This window comes from Aquila chrysaetos, chromosome W, assembly GCF_900496995.4.
Source record: "Aquila chrysaetos chrysaetos chromosome W, bAquChr1.4, whole genome shotgun sequence".
NCBI lineage: Eukaryota > Metazoa > Chordata > Aves > Accipitriformes > Accipitridae > Aquila > Aquila chrysaetos.
The window spans coordinates 5195823-5218924 of record NC_054457.1 but is presented as its reverse complement, the minus strand read 5'-3'; the positions used below and the strand labels follow the sequence as shown (position 1 = coordinate 5218924).

The window sequence follows — 23102 nt, the reverse complement described above, 5'->3', positions numbered from 1 at the left end:
AACTTGTGAAATGATTACATCACTGGTCATGAGGTTAAGCTGGTATCTGTATGCAGCAGTGATATCATTTCCATACTTTGGGCACCTTCTATCGGATTTTATTGGTAATTACAGCCAATCCATGGGGAAGTCAGGGGGGGATACTTCCCCCTGTCCGTTCACCTCCCTTCTCTCCTTCCGGCTAATTACAACAGCTTTTGAGAACTTTGAATATCCTTGGGATGCGCAAGCCAGTGTGCTGTTAGTGCTATGCCTCCTGAATATGTTTCAGGTCTTGTTTAGGGCTACAAAAAGGTTTTTTAAGAGTACCACCCAGAGACGTGCCCCAAGGCTGGATATTCATGGGTGGCACGGCATGTGGGAGGATATGGGCAGGTATCTAGAGAACTTCTCACCCCCAGTGGCTTGGAAGTTCACTCCCGAACAACTACAGAACCCTCATGAAGTGGTAGAATATTTGAAAGAAAAATGCTGTGGCTATTCCAAAGACGCACAACTTACCGCACTGTGCTGGGCCCTGGCCAGTATCTACCAAACACTGCTTGATATTAGGCAGCACCCTCAGGGGGAAGAGAGGGAAAACAGAGCAACAGGCAGCATGGCTACCCCTACCCTGGCGACAGGTACTGCAGCTAAACCAGAGAACCAACCTGTGCCAGTATCAGTCGCCCCTGTACAGAAAAAGAAACACACAAAGAAATCGGTTCACTTAGTGAGGGATGAAAGTGAACCAGGGTCATTGCGAGAACAGGAGAAAGAGGCAGAACCTGAAATAATTACCCGATCTCTATCCCTGAGTGAGTTGCGTGACATGCGAAAAGATTTTGGCCGCCACCCAGGTGAGCACATTGTTACCTGGCTGCTCCGATGCTGGGATAATGGGGCCAGTAGTGTGGAATTAGAGGGTAAGGAAGCCAAGCAGTTGGGATCTCTGTCTAGGGAAGGGGGCATTGACAAGGTGATTGGGAGAAAAACACAAGTCCTCAGCCTCTGGAGGCGACTTCTGTCAGGTGTGAAGGAAAGATACCCCTTCAAGGATGAAGTTACATGTCACCAAGGCAAGTGGACCACCATGGAGAGAGGTATCCAGTACCTGAGGGAATTAGCCGTGCTGGAGGTGATTTATAATGATCCAGAAAATGCGCAGTCACCCACAGATCCAGATGAAGTCCAATGCACACAACCCATGTGGCGGAAGTTTCTACGAAGTGCACCACCAACCTATGCCAACTCATTGGCAGTAACGTCCTGGAAAGAAGGCCATGGACAAACTGGCTGTCCAACTCCAGCAATAAGAAGGAAGTCTCTCTTCCTCCCTACGGGCCTGTGTCTCGGCTGTAGAGGAATTGTCCCGAGAGTTCCAGCAATTCAAAGTAGATATGTCCTCCTCCCCACATGTACAGGCCTGCATCGCAGCTATTGGGAGTAAGCATTCCTCTGCCCAAGAGAGAGGAGAGAGAAAGTACACACGATGGGCTAACCTGTGGTTTTACCTGCGTGACCATGGAGAGGACATGAGGAAGTGGGATGGAAAACCTACCTCAGTCCTGGATGCACAGGTACGGGAGTTGTGAGAAAAAGCAACCAGAAAAGAGGATTCTTCTTGGAAAACTGCCGCTCCAGTTTCCCGTGAGCAGTCCCCCAGACGCAGTAGAAGGTGTGATCTCATTTCTGATCCTCTTGAAGGGACTTCTGAGCCAATTTTATGAGAAGTGAGTACTGGATACTCTGGCCAGAATTAGAAGGGCCCTGCCTCCAGCCAGGTGGAGGAAAGGGATAACCGGGTCTATTGGACTGTGTGGATTCGATGGCCTGGCACGTTAGACCCACAGGAATATAAGACTCTAGTAGACACCGGTGCACAATGTACCCTAATGCCATCAAGTTATAAAGGGGCAGAACCCATCTGTATTTCTGGTGTGACAGGGGGATCCCAAGAGTTAACTGTATTGGAGGCTGAAGTAAGCCTAACTGGGAATGAGTGGCAGAAACACCCCATTGTGACTGGTCCAGAGGCCCCGTGCATCCTTGGCATAGACTATCTCAGGAGGGGGTATTTCAAGGACCCAAAGGGGTACCACTGGGCCTTTGGTATAGCTGCATTGGAGATGGAGGAAATTGAACAGCTGTCCGCCATGACCGGCCTCTCTGAGGACCCTTCGGTTGTGGGGTTGCTGAAGGTTGAAGAACAACAAGTGCCAATTGCTACCACGACGGTGCACTGGCAGCAATATCGCACCAACCGAGACTCCCTGTTTCCCATCCATAAGCTGATTTGCATATTGGAGAGCCAAGGAGTGATCAGCAAAACTCGCTCACCCTTTAATAGTCCCATATGGCCAGTGCGAAAGTCTAATGGGGAGTGGAGACTAACAGTAGATTATCGTGGCCTGAATGAAGTTACGCCCCCGCTGAGTGCTGCCATTCCAGATATGCTAGAAATTCAATACGAACTAGAGTCAAAGGCAGCCAAGTGTTATGCCACAATTAACACTGCTAATGCGTTTTTCTCAATCCCTTTGGCAGCGGAGTGCAGGCCACAGTTTGCCTTTACTTGGAGGGGTGTCCAGTACACCTGGAATCGACTGCCCCAGGGGTGGAAACACAGCCCCACCATTTGCCATGGACTAAACCAGACTGCACTGGAAAAAGGTGAAGCTCTGGAACACCTGCAATACATTGATGACATCATCGTATGGGGCAACATGGCAGAAGAAGTCTTTGAGAAAGGGAAGAAAATAATCCAAATCCTTCTGAAAGCTGGTTTTGCCATAAAAGAAAGTAAGGTCAAGGGACCTGCACAGGAGATCCAGTTTTTAGGAATAAAATGGCAAGATGGGCATCGTCAGATCCCAATGGACGTGATCAACAAAAGAGCAGCTATGTCTCCACCGACTAATAAAAAGGAAACACAGGCCTTCTTAGGTGTTCTGGGTTTTTGGAGAATGCATATTCCAAATTACAGTCTGATTGTAAGCCCTCTCTATCAAGTGACCCGGAAGAAGAATGATTTTAAATGGGGCCCTGAGCAACAACAAGCCTTTGAACAAATTAAACGGGAGATTGTTCATGCAGTAGCCCTTGGGCCAGTCCGGGCAAGACAGGATGTTAAAAATGTGCTCTATACTGCAGCCGGAGAGAACGGCCCTACCTGGAGCCTCTGGCAGAAAGCACCTGGGGAGACCCGAGGCCTACCCCTGGGGTTTTGGAGTCGAGGATATCGAGGATCCGAGGCTCGCTATACTCCAACTGAAAAAGAGATATTGGCAGCATATGAAGGAGTTCGAGCCGCCTCAGAAGTGGTTGGTACTGAAACACAGCTCCTCTTAGCACCCCGACTGCCAGTGCTGGGCTGGATGTTCAAAGGGAGGGTCTCCTCTACACATCATGCAACTGATGCCACATGGAGTAAGTGGGTCGCGCTGATCACACAACGAGCTCGCATAGGAAACCCCAGTCGCCCAGGAATTTTAGAAGTGATCACGGACTGGCCAGAAGGCAAAGATTTTGGAACATTGCCAGAGGAGGAGGTGACACGGGCTGAAGAGGCCCCGCTGTATAATAAACTGCCAGAAAATGAGAGGCAATATGCCCTGTTCACTGATGGGTCCTGTCGCATTGTGGGAAAGCATCGGAGGTGGAAGGCTGCTGTATGGAGTCCTATATGACAAGTCGCAGAAACTGCTGAAGGAGAAGGTGAATCGAGTCAGTTTGCAGAGGTGAAAGCCATCCAGCTAGCGTTAGACATTGCTGAAAGAGAGAAGTGGCCAGCGCTCTATCTCTATACTGACTCATGGATGGTGGCAAATGCCCTGTGGGGGTGGTTACAGCAATGGAAGCAGAGCAACTGGCAGCGCAGAGGTAAACCCATTTGGGCTGCCGCACTGTGACAAGATATTGCGTCCCAGCTAGAGAATCTGCTTGGAAAAGTACGTCACGTAGATGCTCATGTACCCAAGAGTCGGGCCACTGAAGAACATCAAAATAACTAACAGGTGGATCAGGCTGCCAAGATTGAAGTGGCTCAGGTGGACCTGGACTGGCAACATAAGGGTGAGCTGTTTATGGCTCTGTGGGCCCATGATACCTCAGGCCATCAGGGAAGAGATGCAACATATAGATGGGCTCGTGACCGAGGGGTGGACTTGACCATGGACACTATCGCACAGGTCATCCATGAATGTGAAACATGTGCTGCAATTAACCAAGCCAAGCGGTTAAAGCCCCTGTGGTATGGAGGACGATGGCTGAAATATAAATATGGGGAGGTCTGGCAGGTTGACTATATCACACTCCCACAAACCCGCCAAGGCAAGCGCCATGTGCTTACAAGGGTGGAAGCAACCACTGGATGGCTGGAAACATATTCTGTACCCCATGCCACCGCCCGGAACACTATCCTGGGCCTTGAAAAGCAGGTCTTGTGGCGACATGGCATCCCAGAAAGAACCGAGTCAGACAACGGGACTCATTTCCGAAACAACCTCCTAGACACCTGGGCCAAAGAGCATGGCATTGAGTGGGTGTATCACATCCCCTATCATGCACCAGCCTCTGGGAAAATCGAGCGATACAATGGACTGTTAAAGACTACACTGAGAGCAATGGGGGGGTGGAACCTTCAAACATTGGGATACACATTTAGCAAAAGCCACCTGGTTAGTCAACACCAGAGGATCTGCCAATCGAGGTGGCCCTGCCCAGTCAGAACTTTTACGTACTGTAGAAGGGGATGAAGTCCCTGTAGTGCACATCAAAAATATGTTAGGGAAGACAGTCTGGGTTACTCCTGCCTCAGGCAAAGGCAAACCCATTCGTGAGATTGCTTTTGCTCAAGGGCCTGGGTGCACTTGGTGGGTGATGCGAGAAGATGGGGAAGTCCGATGTGTGCCTCAAGGGGATTTGATTTTAGGTGAGAATAGCCAGAATTAAACTGCATGATATTAGTTGCTATATAACCCTGCTACTGTATGTTATCATTACTATAATTGTTATATGCTATATCCATTGTATTAGAGTAAGAATCACTTAGATCAAGCAAGAATGAACTGTGATAAAACTGAGCGAAGCGCAGTAGTGATGGAACCAGAACTGACTCCAGCATGCAACAATCCAACGGTGCACACCATCCTCCTGCTGCGTCCAATGTCACCTGCTCGTCACACCACACTGAAGCCCAATCCTGCTCCGCCAACTGAGAGGACTTTGCACCATCCCTCCTGCCCAGAAAGACTGGTATGACAGATGGAGCCCAGAGTCGGGAACTAAATGAACTCAACGAACATTTTATGAACACCACCCATAAACTAAAGGAATGATATCTCTGTGTGTGCATACATATATGTATGTATATCTGTTTATATGTTTCAAAGGGACGGAAAAGGTGATGATGATTGACTGGGATGTAACTGAAGGTATGGGAATTGAGCATGACGTCAATGGTATAGAATAAGGGGTGGATACTGTCCTGGTTTCAGCTGGGATAGAGTTAATTGTCTTCCTAGTAGCTGGTACGGTGTTTTTGAGTTAGGTATGAGAAGAATGTTGATAACACTGATGTTTTCAGTTGTTGCTAAGTAGTGTTTAGTCTCAAGTCAAGGATTTTTCAGCTTCTCAAGCCCAGCCAGCAAGAAAGCTGGAGGGGCACAAGAAGTTGGGAGGGGACACAGCCAGGGCAGCTGACCCAAAGTGGCCAACAGGGTATTCCATACCATGTGACGTCACATCTAGTATATAAACTGGGGGGAGTGGGGGGGGGGGGATCGCCGCTCGGGGACTAGCTTGGTGTCGGTCGGCAGGTGGTGAGCAATTGCACTGTGCATCATTTGTACATTCCAATCCTTTTATTATTACTGCTGTCATTTTATTAGTGTTATCATTATCATTATTAGTTTCTTCTTTTCTGTTCTATTAAACCGTTCTTATCTCAACCCACGAGTTTTACTTCTTTTCCCGATTTTCTCCCCCATCCCACTGGGTGGGGGGGGGGAAGTGAGTGAGCGGCTGCGTGGTGCTTAGTTGCCGGCTGGGGTTAAACCACGACAAGGATGCATAGAAATCATTGCTGAAGATTTGAAGAAACAAGTATTAGAACAAATTACACAGCGTGGGAGGGTTGCTATGCAGTTGGATGAAAGTACAGATGTTTCTAACATGTCTCAGCTTACGGTATTTGCTAGATTCTGTTTCAAGAATGAAATACACAAAGAACTACTTTTTTGTGATCCACTAAAGGAAAAACGCACCAGAGATGATATATTCCTGACAGTAAATGACTTCTTTAATAAAAAAACAATGCTTTGTGGAAAAACTGTGCAAGTGTAACCACCGATGGAGCAGCTGCTTTGACTGGAATAATAAAAGGATTCCGGGGTAAGGTTACAGAGATAGAACCACATGTGGAACTCATCCACTGCCTCATTCATAGGCAAGCTATTACAGCAAAGATGTTGGAGCCAGAAGTGCACAAAGTGCTACACGATGCCATCAATGTGGTTAAGTTTGTAAAAACAATACCTGTAAATAGTAGAATCTTTACAATACTTTGTAATGAGATGTGGAGTGACCATGGAAATCTTTTGTACCACACAGAGGTTCGCTGGTTATCTCATGGCAAAGTGCTTAAAGGAGTTGTTGAACTTAAAGATGAGTTACGCATTTTTCTTTCACAAAAAGACAAGTGTTCCAAATTTGCTGACCTTTTCTGTGATGACAAGTGGCTGCCAGTAGTATGCTACCTAGCACTTATTTTTTAAAAAATAAACACACTTAATGCGTCCCTTCAAGGTGAAGGTAACGTTTTAACAAGGCGTGAGAAAGTAACTGCTTTTTGAAAGAAACTCATGCTATGGAGAGAGCATTTTGAAAACAGCTTTTTGGAAATGTTTCCATCATTATGCGACTTTGTTGCTGAAAATGATGCAAGTGTGTCACCTATAAAAACTCTCGTATCTGTACACTCAAAAAGCTTGGAAGCAGAATTTCCTAACCTGTTTAGAAATCTTCTAAATGAAGAGTTTCAGTGGGTTTTGTACCCATTTGTTAAAAACATAAAAATGCAACACTTTCCAATTAGTTTGCAAGAACAACTGATTGACATCGTCAGGGAAGATGAAAATTTACTAGCCATATTTCAAGAAGAACCTTTGCATAATTAGTGGATGGGAGTGATAAATGAGTGTCATGATTTAATAAGCACAGCCAATGATGCACTTCTTCCACTTAGAGCTACTTATCTTTGCATCTTTCCCTCTAAAGAGTCTTCAATTAAACAATGAGTTTCAATCCATGCTTTGGTTCTTTCTTTCTTGATCTTTAGCACGTAAATGCTGTTTCAGGCAGCAAATCTATTTCTACAGCACAGTGAACTCCAGATACTTCATTTTCAGCCCTGATGTATGACACAACAGCATTCACATCAGTCACTGTGTATCTATCATCTTCCACATTCAGTTAGTGAGGTTGGATATAGCAACAGCCGGAAATTCCACACAGTGTGCAGAAGCAAGCATCTTTGATGGAGGCCAGGAAGGAGACATTTGGCTGAAATTATTCCTTTGAATTATGGATCAAATTATCATCTCTTGATCTCTGGCCTGCCAATCTCCTTACATCTGAATTATATTGAGGGAAATTTAAAAATGATAGAGATCCCTGCAAGCATTCACTTCCAGTGCATCAAGTCTTTAATGCTGTCTGAGAAAAACTTAACTCCTTAAATAAAACTTAGCACCTAAAGGACTAGACTGGCACTTCAATAACAACATAATGCACTGCCACATAAGGGAACATGGCCTTTGCCAACTGTCCACCTGAAGTTTTGTAACTTGCATAGCTGTACAAAGACTATGTTTTACAGAATGAGATGGTGTGAGAATGTAATATCTGGGGTTCCTGTTAACAATTGACTCCATGGATACTTCCTGATATACTTGCATGTTTATGCATATGTGAGAGTATCTGTGTCGCTTCACTTTAGAGAACAGATCAACCTGCTCCCACCAGTGCAGAAAGATAGGGGACGGCGGTTTCCCTTCAACATTTATTTAAGTGTGCTCCTGTGGCTGTATCAATATAAGGGACTGATTTTTGATAGGTCCTCCAGCAATCCCCACGTTGGATAATTGCCAAAAGGCCAATTACTTACACTGGTGTTTTAGTAATTATTCCATCAATGCTAACAACAAGGGAAGTACTAATACAGATAGATTGGTGGCATTTGAACCACTGTCATCTAGGTGTGCTTTGAGAACTGTTCAAAAGTTTTAGTAGCAGAGACACAGCTAACTGAGCCCTTGGCATAATCCTCAGCAAACCCAAATAAAGGAAAACAGCACCATCAATCTCCTGTCTTACTATTTTGTTAAATACCTGTACTTGCCCTAGCTAATACTGTAACGTGTGAGTACAAGAAGCGAGGAGTCATCAAAAAAAATGCTGTAGGATTAGCATGACAAGCAGTGATCATCCGTTTTGCACTGTCTAAATCCATCAAACCATCTATGAATCCTCCTCTGGATGGAGAGTGTTCCACTGTACCACTCAGCAGGGATTTCTGCATTTTGTTTGTCATGTGAGGATGCTGTTCCCTGTTTAGATTCTTTCCTTTTCCCAGATGAACAATGTGAGAAAATGAAGCCTTTCGCTCCCACAGTAATAATCCAACATTTGAATCACAGAAGGATAACACCTTTAGCAAAACAAAAGTGTTAAAAAGGCTAGAGAAGATATACTACTTATCATCATAATGCACTTACCATGAAGAGATCAAACTCCTCTTCACGCCGAGCAATCATCTGATTCAGAGTCTCATCATCAGGAACTTCATCTTCTTCCTATTTAAATAGAAAAAGGCATTAGAAAAATACAAAGCAATGTCCAAAGAGAGGCAACCATTTGCATTGAGCCACTGTTGCACTGACATCTCTCTCTCTCTCAAAAGGAGTGTGAAATGCTCAAATGAAAACTAAAAATTTGAAAGTGCCTAGCTGTTCATCGATTCAGAAGTAACACAAAATAGACTTAATCAAAGAGACAATTAGGACTTCTTATCACTTTCATACATTGAGAATGAGGAAGTGAGCAAACATGCAACCAGGAAATTTTGGTTTGTGTTTTTTTCAGGGTCACAAGCACAGTTAGTTGTCAGCTTGTTTTTCAGTTAAAACATACACATTTCCCTTCTGCTGCTCTACAGCACTCCCCCAGTAATAGCATTCTACACTATGAGGTCTTTACTGTCAAAGCAGAAGGAAGGAAAACGATCCTGAAAAAAAAATATTCCTAGAAACAAAGCAACAAAGCCTGCCCAATCCATATTTCCGTAGACCACTGCCCACTGACAAAGTGAGATGTGAATCATAGAATCATAGAATATCTTGAGTTAGAAGGGACCCATAAGGATCATCGAGTCCAACTCCCTGCTCCTCGCAGGACTACCTAAAACTAAACCATATGGCTAAGAGTGTCGTCCAGATGCTCCTTGAACTCTGACAGGCTTGGTGCCATGACCGCTTCCCTGGGGGGCCTGTTCCAGTGACTGACCACCCTCTCAGCGAAGAACCTTTTCCTAATGTCCAATCTGTACTTCCTCTGACGCAGCTTCATTCTATTTCCTCATGTCCTATCGCTGGTCACCAGAGAGAGGAGATCAGCACCTCCCCCTCTGCTGCCCCCCTTGAGGAAGTTGTAGACTGCGATGAGGTCACCCCTCAGCCTTCTCTTCTCCAAGCTGAACAAACCAAGTGACCTCAGCCGCTCCTCATAAGTCTTGCCCCCGAGACCTTTCACCATCTTGGTCGCCCTCCTCCGGACACACTCCAATAGTTTGATGTCCTTCTTATATTGAGGCGCCCAAAACTGCACACAGTACTCGAGGTGGGGCCGCACCAGTGCAGTGTAGAGTGGGACAATCTCCTCCCTCGACCGGCTAGTGGTGCTGTGCTTGATGCACCCCAGGACACAGTTGGCCCTTTTGGCTGCCAGAGCACACTGTTGACTCATATTCAACTTGCCATCAACCCAAACCCCCAGATCTCTTTCCACGGGGCTGCTCTCCAGCCTCTCGTACCCCAATTTGTATGTATAACCAGGATTACTCCGTCCCAGGTGCAGAATCCGGCACTTGCTTTTGTTAAATTTTATACGGTTGGTGATTGCCCAGCTCTCTAGTCTATCCAGATCTCTCTGTAAGGCCTCTCTACCCTCGAGGGAGTCCACAGCTCCTCCTAGTTTAGTATCATCGGCAAACTTACTTAATGTACATTCGATTCCTGTGTCCACATCATTTATAAAAACATTAAAGAGCACTGGCCCTAAAATTGAGCCCTGGGGAACCCCACTGGTGACTGGCCGCCAGCCTGATGTAACCCCATTTACTACAACTCTTTGAGCCCAACCCATCAGCCAATTGCTCACCCAATGTATTATGGACTTGTCTAGCTGTATGCTGGATGTTTTGTCCAGAAGGATACCGTGAGAGACAGTATCAAAAACTTTGCTGAAATAAAAAAAAAAAAAACCACATCTACTGGCTTCCCTTGATCAACTAGATGGGTGACCTTGTCATAAAAGGAAATTAAGTTAGTTAAGCAGGACTTTCCCCTCGTGAACCTGTGATGGCTATGACCAATGACTGCATTGTCTCTCAAGTGTTTTTCAGTAACTCCCAGAATAACCTTCTCCATAATTTTACCAGGCACTGAAGTGAGACTGACAGGCCTGTAATTACCAGGGTCTTCCTTCTTACCCTTCTTGAAAATTGGGACAACATTTGCCAGCTTCCAGTCGTCTGGGACCTCTCCAGACTCCCAAGACCATTGAAAAATAATGGAGAGAGGTCCCGTGATAACATCGGCCAGCTCTTTCAGTACCCTGGGATGAACCCCATCGGGCCCCATAGACTTATGTGCATCCAGCTGGAGCAGCAAGTCTCAAACAAGTTCAGAGTCGGCTGGGAGTTTATCATCCCCCTAGTCACAGTCTTCCAACACAGGGCTCCGGGGGTCCCAGGGCCCATCATCGGTGTTGAAGACAGAGGCGAAAAAGGCATTAAACATCTCCGCTTTGTCTACGTCCCTATTTGTGAAGTGACTGACCCTGTCAAGCAATGGACCAATGTTATCTCTGATTCTCCTTTTGCTATTAACATATTTTAAAAAGCCCTTTTTGTTGTCCTTCACAGTGCTGGCCAGCTTAAACTCTAATCGAGCTTTGGCCACGTGAATTTTCTCCCTACAGTGGCGAACAGCATCTCTGTAGTCCTCCCGTGTCGCCTGTCCTTGCTTCCAATGTCTGTACACTTTCCTTTTCTGCCTAAGTTCTAGAAGATGATCCCTGCTCAGCCAAGCCGGCCTTCTGCCCTGCTTGCTTGACTTCCGACACTTTGGAATTGCCTGCTCCTGCACTCTTAATTGATGGCTCTTAAAAAGTGACCAGCATTCATGGACCCCAATACCTTCAAAAGCAGATTCCTAGGGGACCTTACTAACTAGCTCCTTCAGCAGCCCGAAGCCTGCTCTCCCCATATCCAGGGTCAAAGTTTTGCTGGCAGTTTTTCTCCTATCACCAACAATTTGAAACTCAACTACTTCGTGTTCAGTGTGGCCAAGACAGCCACCAATCACCACTTTGCCCACGAGTCCCTCTCTGTTTGCAAACAACAAATCTAGGAGGGCACCTTTCCTAGTCAGCTCCCTTAGTACCTGCACCAAGAAGTTATCTTCAACATGCTTCAGGAATTTCCTGGACCTGTTTGTGTCTGCTGTATGATATTCCCAGTTGACGTCTGGGAAGTTAAAATCACCCATAAGGACAAGGGCAGCTGATCTAGAGATATCCCTTAATTCCTTGTAGAATAATTCATCGATGTCATCGTTCTGGCTGGGTGGTCGATAGTAGACTCCCACAACAACATCCACTTTATTTGTTTTCCCCTTAATCCTTACCCAGAGGCTCTCAACCGTGTCATCGCCAACTGCAAGTGCCATACAATCCAACCCCTCCCTTACATACAGTGCCCCCCCCCCCCCCCCGCCTCGCCTGCCCTGCCTATCCCTCCTGAAGAGCCTATAACAGTCCATCATGGCACACCAGTCACAGGACTCATCCCACCAGGTTTTGCTTATGCCAATGATGCCGTAGCTCTGGGACTCGGCCAAAGCTTCTAGCTCCTCTTGTTTATTCCTCATGCTGCGCGCATTAGTATAGAGACATTTCAAATGTGCTCCAGTGTACTCAGCACATCGTGGAGCAGACCGAAGGACCTCGCTAGCACACTGTCCCGCAAACATTGGCATGCCATCCCATGGCTTATCTGTAGTGAGCCTGGTTTTATCCCTTTCCCCTTCAAATCTAGTTTAAAGCTCTTTCAATGAGCCCTGCTAACTCTTGCGCAAAGATCCTTTTCCCCCTTTGAGAAAGGTGTACCCCATCTGTTGCCAGCAGGCCTGGTGTCGTGTAGACTGACCCATGGTCAAAAATCCCAAAATTCTGCCGGTGACACCAGTCACGGAGCCAGGTATTGATCAACTGGGTCTTCCTGTTTCTTCCAACAACATTCCTTGCAACTGGAAGGATAGAGGAAAACACTACTTGTGCTCCTGATCCCTTAACCAGTCATCTCAAGGCCCTGAAGTCTCTTTTGATCGCCCTTGGACTTCTTATTGCAACTTCATCGCTGCCTACATGAAAAAGCAATAATGGATAATAATCCAAGGGCCGTACCAGGGTAGGAAGTTTTCTCGTAACGTCTTTGACCCAAGCCCCAGGGAGGCAGCAGACTTCCCTAAGGAGTGGGTCTGGTGAAGATCTGTCTTTTTGACAAAAAGTTATTTCATAAAATCAAAAACATTCATTGGCAAAATAAACCAAAACTCTAGGATTCAACTGAAAACATAAATGTTGAAGAGCTACGGTGCCCATATTTAACATGATCAGGCTCCATAATGCTCAGTTCCTCTCTCCAAATACAGCAACTATTTTGAAAGTACATGGCATTTTAAATTTCATAACAGGACAGGTAAATCAAAGCTACAAACTTTAGTTTGGTTCCCACATAAAAACCTTAAAACATTTACTGAATCTGTGTTACAGTATATTGTAAACCTACAGTTAAGGGTTTGACATGACAATAAATGTTTTGTACTCACTAAAATGGAGGTGGAGTAGAATGCAGTATATAGTACCTCAAAATTAACTTTCTACAGTCTTTTATTTTCAAAATAATCAAAAAAGAGGCCTGCATCTATATCTATGCATCCCATTTTCCTTCCATTGGTAAGATTTCTACACTTCAGGAAAAAAGTATGATTACCACTTCAGCTCTCACTAAATACTCGTGTAATTTGTAATTCAAACATGAAATAAGTAAAGCAGTTAGAAAAGTGATAGTGTTCTGGCAGCATAAGCTCTGGAACTGTTGGTTCCCCTCCCCACCAATATTTCATACATTCAATATTTGGAAAAAGCTAGCTGTTCTTTTTTTTAAAAGAACTCATTAAATATTTTGTGGGTGTGCATATACTTGAACGCATGTGTGTATGGGAAGAAATGAAAATAAGAAGTGGAGGGGAATAGAAGAAATTTGAGAGTTAAAAAAAACCCAACACCAACCCTAACAACAATGAAAAAATCACATGCATAAAAACCCTTCATTAAGTAAACTATTAAAAGCTGCCCCAAAAATCCTGCAAAAGAATACAAGAAGTACAAAATATTTGGATTCTGAACTAGTGAAACTCTCTCTCTTCCTCTCAATGTGTGTGCATTTACAATCATCTTGAATTACTCAATAATATTTTTTTCCTTCAATTTTATCATATTTTTCTGTAAACCCAGAAATGTGCAGACCTAGAAGAGAAAGCATGTGTAATTTTTAAATCTAGTCTAGTAAAAAATGTCTAGTAAAAAATGCAAGCGAAAATTGTGAGAAGTATACGACAAATAATACTGATGCAACATATCACATATTAAGCTGTTTTAACTGATGACACCTTCAGTACCCTCTTTGGGAGCATTCCCAGAATGCATTTCAGAGAGGTTTCAATCCTACAAAAAGGCATGTTTGTAACTGAATGATAGGGAGCAGCAACATTGCTTTTAATATATGTCACACTGGAAAGAATTGTATGAACATGTGAAGTAATGGTATAAGTCAAACCTGTATCACAGTGAATGTAAAAAATGTATTAGCTTTATTATTTCACAGTTTTAACTGCTTTCAATGCAATAGATTTAATGACTACTGAAGGAATTTCTTTTAATATGGAAAGATTCTGGCAGATATTCACAAAGGTTTTGCTTAAATTTTATTAAAAATAGTTAAGTATTTTGAAAGCCTAAAATAAAGAACTACAGATGACAAAACCTTTCAATAACCTAAGACAACTCATTAAGCCACAGAAATTATATCAGGATCTGACAGTTATTCTGTTTAAGCCGAGAGGTGTGTTATGCATGCAAAAATACTGTTATCTTAATTAAGATAGTTAATTGTTTTGTTGAATTGTTTGGAGGTGATATGAAAATTAGACTCCTTTAAGGAATCACAGAATCACAGAATAGTTGAGGTTGGAAGGGACCTCTGGAGATTGTCTAGTCCAACAGCCCCCCCCCAACAGGGTCAACTAGAGCAGGTTCCTCAGGGCCATGTCCAGTTGGGTTTTTAATATCTCCAAGGACAGAGACTCCACAACCTCTCTGGGCAACCTGCTCTGGTGTTTGACCACCCTCACAGTAAAAAAGAGGGTTTTTTTTCTTATGTTTAAATGGAATTTCCTGTATTTTAGTTTGTGCCCATTGCCTGTTGTCCTGTCACTGAGAAGAGTCTGGCTCCATTTTCTTTACTTCCTCCCATCAGGTATTTAGACACACTGATAAGATATCATCCCCCCCCCCCCCCCCCCCCCCCCCGAGCCTTCTCTTCTCCAGGCTAAACAATCCCAGCTCTCTCAGCCTCTTCCTTATGTCAGGTGCTCCAATCCCTTAATTATCTTAGTGGCCCTTCATTGGACTCACTCTAGTATGTCCATTTCTTTCTTGTAGTTGGAAGCCCAGAACTGGACACAGTACTCCAGATGTGGTCTCATCAGTGCTGAGTAGATACTTGGTATAGGCTCAGTTGACTGATGCCTCCCTTGACAGAGCTTGTTCCTCCTCAATTGTTCCAAGGTCACTATACCTGTTCTGTAATTGCAGATCTGAAGGCAGAGAAAGGAGTCTTCCTTCTGTTGCCAGAAGTCAGAAGCTTCAGGTCTTCCCTGACACAGGAGTCTCCATCTACTGGTCATAAGATTACATGATAATTGGGTTGGAAGGGTCCTCAGTAGGTCATCTAGTCCAACCTCCTCCTCAAAGCAGGGTCAGCTACGAGATTGGACCAGGTTGCTGAGGGCTTTATGCTCCTCTGCGCACAGCCTCTAAATGTACCTCCTTTGCATCATTTGCAAGCTTTTGCCTCTGTAGGGTCTCTGAAGACCACCTCCTGCCCATCCTTCCCCATGCTACACAGCTGTATTGGGAGCCTTGCGGAAGACATTGTATTCGAGGAGTTAGGGATCTTGAACAGGCTGTCTGCTCTATTGGGGCTCGTACTTAGGGCTTGAGAAGCCTGTATGTTATTAATATAATCTGTAACTTACAATATATCTTTGCTAAAGGTAAGCTGTATGTGGATCAAGGGGTGAAATGTAGAGATCCTGACTGAGAAACCATTGCACGTTTAGGAGTTAGTGATCCACATAACAGTTAATGGGAGTAGACCCAGGCCTGTGCTGCGCTGCACGTACAGCTTGGCTTTCAGGCCTGTGTTGTGCTGCACAAATTCCTTGGCCACAGGATAAACTCAGACAGCTCATTGTAACAGAGGAGCCTGCAGGCAGCTCCACTTGGTATCCTGACTACGCCACCCGCATGGCCTCGCCTTTATCTAAAAGTGCAGCAACAAGTTCTCATGAGAATATCCTTTAGGAATAGAGTTGTTTTCTTGTAAGGAAATTATATAATAGCTTGCAGTCTCAAGCAGTCCCAAGCTGCACTCAAACTGCACTCTCGCCTACCAGTTATATAGCTGCTTCCCAAGCACCAACTGAAACATCTTCTCTTTGATTGTTTTTAACTGCCTTACCTCGTTTTCTTCCTCATGTTCCAATATAGCCTGTAGAAAAGCCCTCCGCTCATGGCTTGAAGATTTCTGATCAAACATTCCAGCCTGAATAACTTTTTGATCTACATTCAGTTTATACTTTGCAGCAGCGAGTATCTTCTCCTCCACACTGTTCACAGTGCACAGTCGCAGGACTCGAACCTCATTCTGCTGACCAATTCGATGAGCTCGGTCTTGGGCCTGCAAATCCTATTAGGCAAAGAATATGGAATGATGCGTAACGTAACTGTGCTACACAAATCACTCCCTGCTTAAAGGACACCGTAATGTTGGGTTTTATCAGCATAACAAAAAGAAGCGTTCAAGCTACAGCCCACCACAATTTCTCTAGCTCATTCCTGATTATCCTCCTTCTTGGGAGTTCATCAGACCCAGGCAGGCAAACTGGAGGGAAAAAATATGTGCATGCTCTGTACAATGTGAATGCAGTAAGTCAAACACTGCTTGAAAGCATGTGCAGTAAGTGACCAAGATAGGCCACAGTATGTAATTCTTCTCTGCCACTCAGAGTTCATGGCCTTTCAGGCCAGAAAGGAACCCTGAAGTAAAGCAACTCTCTAGTCCAGGTACAAGAACAGCGGCAACGATATAACTAGGTATATATTATAAAGTCCAGATATAAACCTGTGTAACTAAAGCAAACCACTATTTCTGAATATCTTAAATGCATTAGTAATTTTATGTATTGGGTCTGGCTAGAATGGAGTTAACTTTCTTCATATCAGCCTGTTGGGGGCTTGTCCCGGGATGGTGCTGTGATATGGATTTTTCACCAAAAGAGTGTTGATAACACAGCAATGTTTTGGCTATTGCTGAACAGTGCTTGCACAGCGTCAAGGCCTTCTCTGTTTCTCACTCTGCCCCTCCAGGGAGTAGGCTGGGGGTGCACAAGAAGTTGGGAGGGGACACAGCTGAGACAGCTGACCTGAATCGGGCCAAAGGGATATTCCATGCCACATAATGTCATGTTCAGCAATAAAAACTGGGCAGTGGGGGGGTGGGGGGGGGTGGGGGTGGGGGGGTGTGTGTGTATATGTGTGTTAGCTTCCAAGGTAGAGTAGAATAGAATAGAATAGAACAGAACAGAACAGTTCAGTTGGAAGGGACCTACAACAGTCATCCAGTCCAACTGCCTGACCACTTCAGGGCTGACCAAAACTTAAAGCATCTAATTAAGGGCATTGTCCAAATGCCTCTTAAATGCTGACAGACATGGGGCATCAACCACCTCTCTAGGAAGCCTGTTCCAGTGTTTGATCACCCTCTCAGTAAAGAAATTTTTCCTAATATTGAGTCTGACCCTCCCCTTACGCAGCTTTGACACATTCCCACGTGTCCTATCACTAGATGCCAGGGAGAAGAGATCAGCACCTCCCTTTCCACTTTCCCCTCCTCAGGAAGCTGTAGAGAGCAATGAGGTTGCCCCTCAGCCCTCCTTTTCTCCAAACTAGACAAAACCCAGTGTCCTCAGCCACTCCTCATAGGACATGCCTTCCAGCCCTTTCACCAGCTTTGTTGCCCTCCTCGATGCATTCAAGTACCTTAACATCCTTCTTAAATTGTGGGGCCCAGAAATGCACACGATACTCAAGGTGAGGCCACACCAACACTAAATACAGAGCGATAATCACTTCTTTTGATCGGCTGGTTATGCTGTGTTGAATGCACCCCAGGATGAGGTTTGCTGTCTTGGCTGCCAGGGCCCACTGCTGACTCCTATTGAGCCTACTGCCAACCAGCACCCCCAGATCCCTTTCTGCAGGGCTGCTCTCCAGCCACTCCTCTCCCAGTCTATACTTGTGTCCAGCATTACTCGATCACAGGTGTAGAATCCAGCATTTGTTCCTGCCATTGATGATTGCCCAATGCTCCAATCTATCCAGATCCCTCTGCAAGGCCTCTCGTCCCTCAAGAGAGTCAACAGCACCTCCCAATTTAGTATCATCAGCAGACTTCCTAAGGGTGCATCCAACTCCTGCATCCAGATCACTGATAAAAATATTGAACAGAACTGGCCCTAGAATTGAGCCCTGAGGAACACCGCTGGTGATCGGTCGCCAGCCAGATGTAGCCCCATTCACTACAACCCTTTGAGCCCTGCCATTCAGCCAGTTCTTCACCCAGTGGACTGTGAACCTGGTCATCTCACAGTTGGACAACTTGTCCAGAAGGATGCTGTGAGGGACAGCATCAAAAGCCTTACTAAAATCCAGAAAAACTACATCCACTGCCTTCCCTTCATCCACTAGGCGAGGCACCTTATCATAGAAGTATATTGAATTTGCTAAACAGGACTTTCCCTTTGTGAACCCATGTTGGCTGTGCCTGATGCAATCATCCCATTGTCCTTTAAATGCCTTTCAATAGCACCCAGTATGATCTTCTCCATAATTTTTTCGAGGAACCGAGGTTAGACGAACAGGTCTGTAGTTTCCTGGGTCTTCCCTCACGCCCTTCTTGTAAATTGGAATAACATTGGCTGGCTTCCAGTCAGCAGGGACCTCCCCGGACTCCCAAGACCTTTGGTAGATGATCGAGAGGGGTCCTGCTGTAGCGTTCGCTAGCTCCTTCAGTACTCTGGGATGAATCCCATCAGGCCCCATGGACTTATGAACATTCAGCTGATACAGCCGGTCCCTTACAATTTCAGTGTCCACAAATGGAAAGGTACTGTTTCCGCAGTCGTGGTCCTCCAACTCAGAGGACCGGGCAGCCCAAGGTCTATCATTGATTTTAAGACTGGGGCAAAAAAAGCATTGAATGCATTGAATGCCTCTGCTTTTTCTTCATCCCTATTTGTCAGGTGACCATCTTCAACAAGTATCTGTCCAATGTTTTCCTTGGACCTCCTCTTACTATTAGCATACATAAAAAAGCCTTTCTTGTTGTCTGACACAACTCTGGCCAGTTTCAACTCTAGTTCAGCTTTGGCCTTTCATGTCTTCTCCCTGCATATGCGAACCACAGCTCTGTAATCTTCCTGCGAAGCCTGACCTCGCTCCCAGAGATCATACAATTTCTTTTTCCACCTGAGTTCCAAGAGGAGTTCCCTGTTCAGCCAAGCTGGTCTTCTGCCCCGCTTGCTTGACTTGCGACGCCATGGGATTGCCTGCTCCTGTGCTGTTAAAAGGTGGTTCTTAAAAACTGACCAGCTCTCATGGACCCCTAAGCCCTCAAAGCAGATTCCCAGGGGACACTGTTAAGTAGCTCCCTGAGTAGCTTAAAGTTTGCTCCCTTGAAATGCAGGGGTAGCAACTCTGCTGACCTTTTTCCTCGTTACACCGAAAATTTTAAACTCAACCATTTTGTGATCACTGTGGCCAAGACAGCCACCTATCATCACATCTCCCTCGAGTCCATCTCTAGTCACAAACAGCAAGTCTAGGAGGGCATCTTTCCTATTTGGCTCACTGAGTACTTGTGACAAGAAATTTTCTTCCACAAACTTCAGGAATTTGCCAGGCTTGCTTGTCACAGCAGTATGATATTCCAGGTGATGTCTGGGAAGTTGAAATCTCCCATAAGGACAAGGGCTACCGATCCAGAGATTTCTCCTAATTGCCTACAGAATAACTTATCGGTGCTATCATTCTGGCTGAGCGATCGACAATAGACACCCACAATGACATCTGCTTTGTTTTCCATCCCCCTAATCCTCACACAGAGGCTCTCAACCACATCACTGCTAACTGTGAGGGCTGTACAATCAAACCTCTCCCTTACATACAGTGCAACTCCTCCACTTCGCCTGCCCTGCCTATCCCTCCTGAACAGCCTGTAGCTATCCATCCCAGCGCTCCAGTCGTGGGACTCATTCCACCAAGTCTCACTAATACCAATGACAACATGGCTCTGGGAATGGACCAACGCTTCCAGTTCATCCTGTTTGTTTCTCATACTGCGTGCATTGGTGTACAGGCATTTCAGATGTGCTCCTAAGCCCTCCATGCTCCCAGGAGCAGCATAAATGTTCCCACTAGCATTGCCAGCCTCAAGCGATGCCGTGCCAACCCTTGGTTTACCTTCGGCAATCCTCTTAGTATTCCCTTCCCCCACTGATTCTAGTTTAAAGCCCTCTCAATCAGTCCTGCCAGCTTATGAGCAAAGATGCATTTCCCCCATCGGGACAGGTAGATCCTGTCAGGCCCCAGCATACCTTGTGCCTCGAAGACTCTTTCAAGGTTATAAAAACCAAAGTTCTGGCAGAGGCACCAGTCCTGGAGCCAGGTATTGATGTCTTGGGCATGCTTGTTTCTTCCAATGTCTCTTTTATATCTTTCCTTCACTTATTAAACTATCTTTAGCTCAACCCAGGACTTTTCACCCTTTTGGCCTTCTGATTCTCTCCCCCATTCCGCTAAGGGGCTAGTAAGCAAGAGACTGTGTGGGTGCTTAGCTGCTGGCTGGGGTCAATCTGATGCCAGATACAGAAAATCCTGTGGTAGATTAGAAAGTCCTGTTTTAAATTAAGTTAGTTAGCCAAGATCATTCTGATCTTTTCTATTCTTCCTGTTTAATGGTGCCTCACCTGGAGCACCAATTCTGATCCTTTCCATTCTTCCTGATTGATGGTGCGTCCCTCTTGGCAGGAAAAAGAACCACTGATCCGATACAGAGCAACTTAGCGGTCAAAGTGAGGGGGGATACCTCCTCAAACGACCACCGAAGACCCCCGCGCATGCAGAGAAGGCATCTGATGTGTCATGGTTACATAATGCTATGCATATGCATTAGATAGATAGTTTCAATATGTATTAGGTAGGAGTAGTTTAATAAATTAGATGCAATTGTTACTGTATAAAAGGGACACACCTGATGAATCTGGTGTGCTTGATTTGTGGAAAGTCCACCGAGCACCCTGCACAGAATAAAGCAATATCTCTCCTGAGTGTGCGAGATTGGTCTATTGCACACCAGGTAATGAATCCGCTTTTAGGACAACAGATCCACCACAATGTGGGGCACCAAAAAGGACTGTGGTGGGTTGACCCCAGACAATGGCCAAGCACCCACACAGCCACTCGCTTGCTCCCCTCTCCTGTGGGATGGGGAGAAAATAGAAGGAAAATGAGAAGAATGGTTGATCGAAATAAAGACAGTTTAATAGGTGAAGCAAAATCTGTGCATGCAAGTAAAGCAAAAGAAGGAATTTATTTACTATTTCCTTTTGACAGGCAGATGTCCAACCACTTCCTGGAAAGCAGGACCTCAACACATATAACAGTTGCTTGGGAAGACAAACGCCATGACCACAAACGTCCCCACTTTCTCCTCCTTTCCTTGAGCTTTTATTGCTGAGCACAACGTCATATGGTATGGAATATCCCTTGGTCAGTCTGGGTCAGCTCTCCCGGCTGTGTCCCCTCCCAGCTTCTTGCCCACCCCCAGTCTACTCGTTGGTGGGGCAGAGTAGGAAAAATCAAAAGCCTCCTGGCTGTGCAAGCACTGTTTGGCAACAAACAAAACACTGGTGCATGCATTATCAACACTGTTTTGGTCACAAATCCAAAATACAGCACCATATGGGCTGTTATGAAGAAAATTAACTCCATCCCAGCCAGACCCAGCATAGACTCTAGTCCGGGTACAAGAACAGAGGCAACAATATAGCTGGATATATATAATAAAATCCTGCTATAGAACTGTGTATCTAAAGCAAATCACTATTCCTGAGACTCTTAAATGCATTAGTAATCTTAGAAATTATTTCATCTGCTGCATGAGCTTTTAACTTTGAATGGAGAGCCATTTATTAGTGCCTTATGATTAAAGGGTGAACAAAGTTATACCAATGAAACAGAAAACGCAGACTGTAAGACTCTAACTTTGAGGATTCCCTGACACTCAGAAAAACTATATACACGGACACAGTATCACTTTACCGATTTAAAACAAAACACTACTTGATTGTAGCAGTTTGCCTTACCAATTCTTCTCAAGCAGCATTTTATGATATACTTTCATTTCACTGTCAATCTTCCCAAATTAAAACACAAAGCCTAAAAAAGCACAATTATTTCCATATTACATGAAGATAATTAAATAAAAATAACCTGATGAGGATTCCAATCACTGTCAAAGATTATAACAGTGTCAGCAGCCTGGAGGTTCAAGCCCAGCCCTCCTGCCCTTGTACTCAGCAAGAAGATGAAGTACTGTGAGCCAGGTTCATTAAACTTCTTCAGCAGGGCAGCTCGATCCTCTGATTTTGTTGTACCTGAGAAGAAATTAAAAAAGAAATAAAAAGAAACCCTATGACAAAGATCTACTGAAATAATTTAAAAGCAATCTTAGTTGTTTAAGGCACATGTGGAAGGGAAATTTTAGCTCACTTGTTCTTTGCCATCTCAGCTATATTTTCTATAATACAGACGCAAACGCTAACCATGGATGTTTCAGCCAACTGTCTACAGCACTTGGGAGGAGGGTTCCCAAACTTTTATTTTAAGTAGGCTTGACATTTCAAAAGGGGACTTTGAAAAGATGCAACTATCTATTTGACAACATTTTATGACTGACAAGTTTCAATAGATGATATACAGATGCTTCAGTTTTGATTAAGGCCTTATGAGCACTCACAGAATCTAAATATTTTAAAAACTATATGTGTACACAAACATAGATTTATTAACATTTCACTATTGGCCTTAAAAAAATCAAGATTAATATCAAGGGAACAAAAATTCTTAAAAGATCACATTCAAAACACAATGGTGTCTATAGGGGAGGGAGAGAAAGCAGAGAATTCAACCACGGTAAAAGGCCTACACAAAGCTCTAAGTAACAACTAAGCACTGTACACATTGGCAACAAGGTGAATTTCCTGTACTTTGACAATCAGTTTTTACTGATCAGCTTGGTCTGACCCTCTGCTTGTTTTATCTTTTTACATCTCTGCCTGTAGCTGAAGACAGACAGAAGTTTGATATTTTTATTCAGA

The 23102-nt window shown here is 44.7% G+C and overlaps 1 protein-coding gene across 2 annotated transcripts in view; it reads right to left on the bottom strand.

Annotated features, from left to right (window-relative positions):
* LOC121232769 (probable global transcription activator SNF2L2) overlaps positions 1–23102 on the bottom strand; it is a 192437-nt gene that overhangs the window by 64695 nt on the left and 104640 nt on the right. For both annotated transcript variants that reach the window (XM_041121185.1, XM_041121186.1), the window contains exons 24-26: positions 22216–22379; positions 16124–16351; positions 8757–8834 (exon numbers count right to left, since the gene is read on the bottom strand). In XM_041121185.1, coding sequence (XP_040977119.1) covers positions 8757–8834; positions 16124–16351; positions 22216–22379 — 470 coding nt within the window. The remainder of the gene's footprint in view (positions 1–8756; positions 8835–16123; positions 16352–22215; positions 22380–23102) is intronic.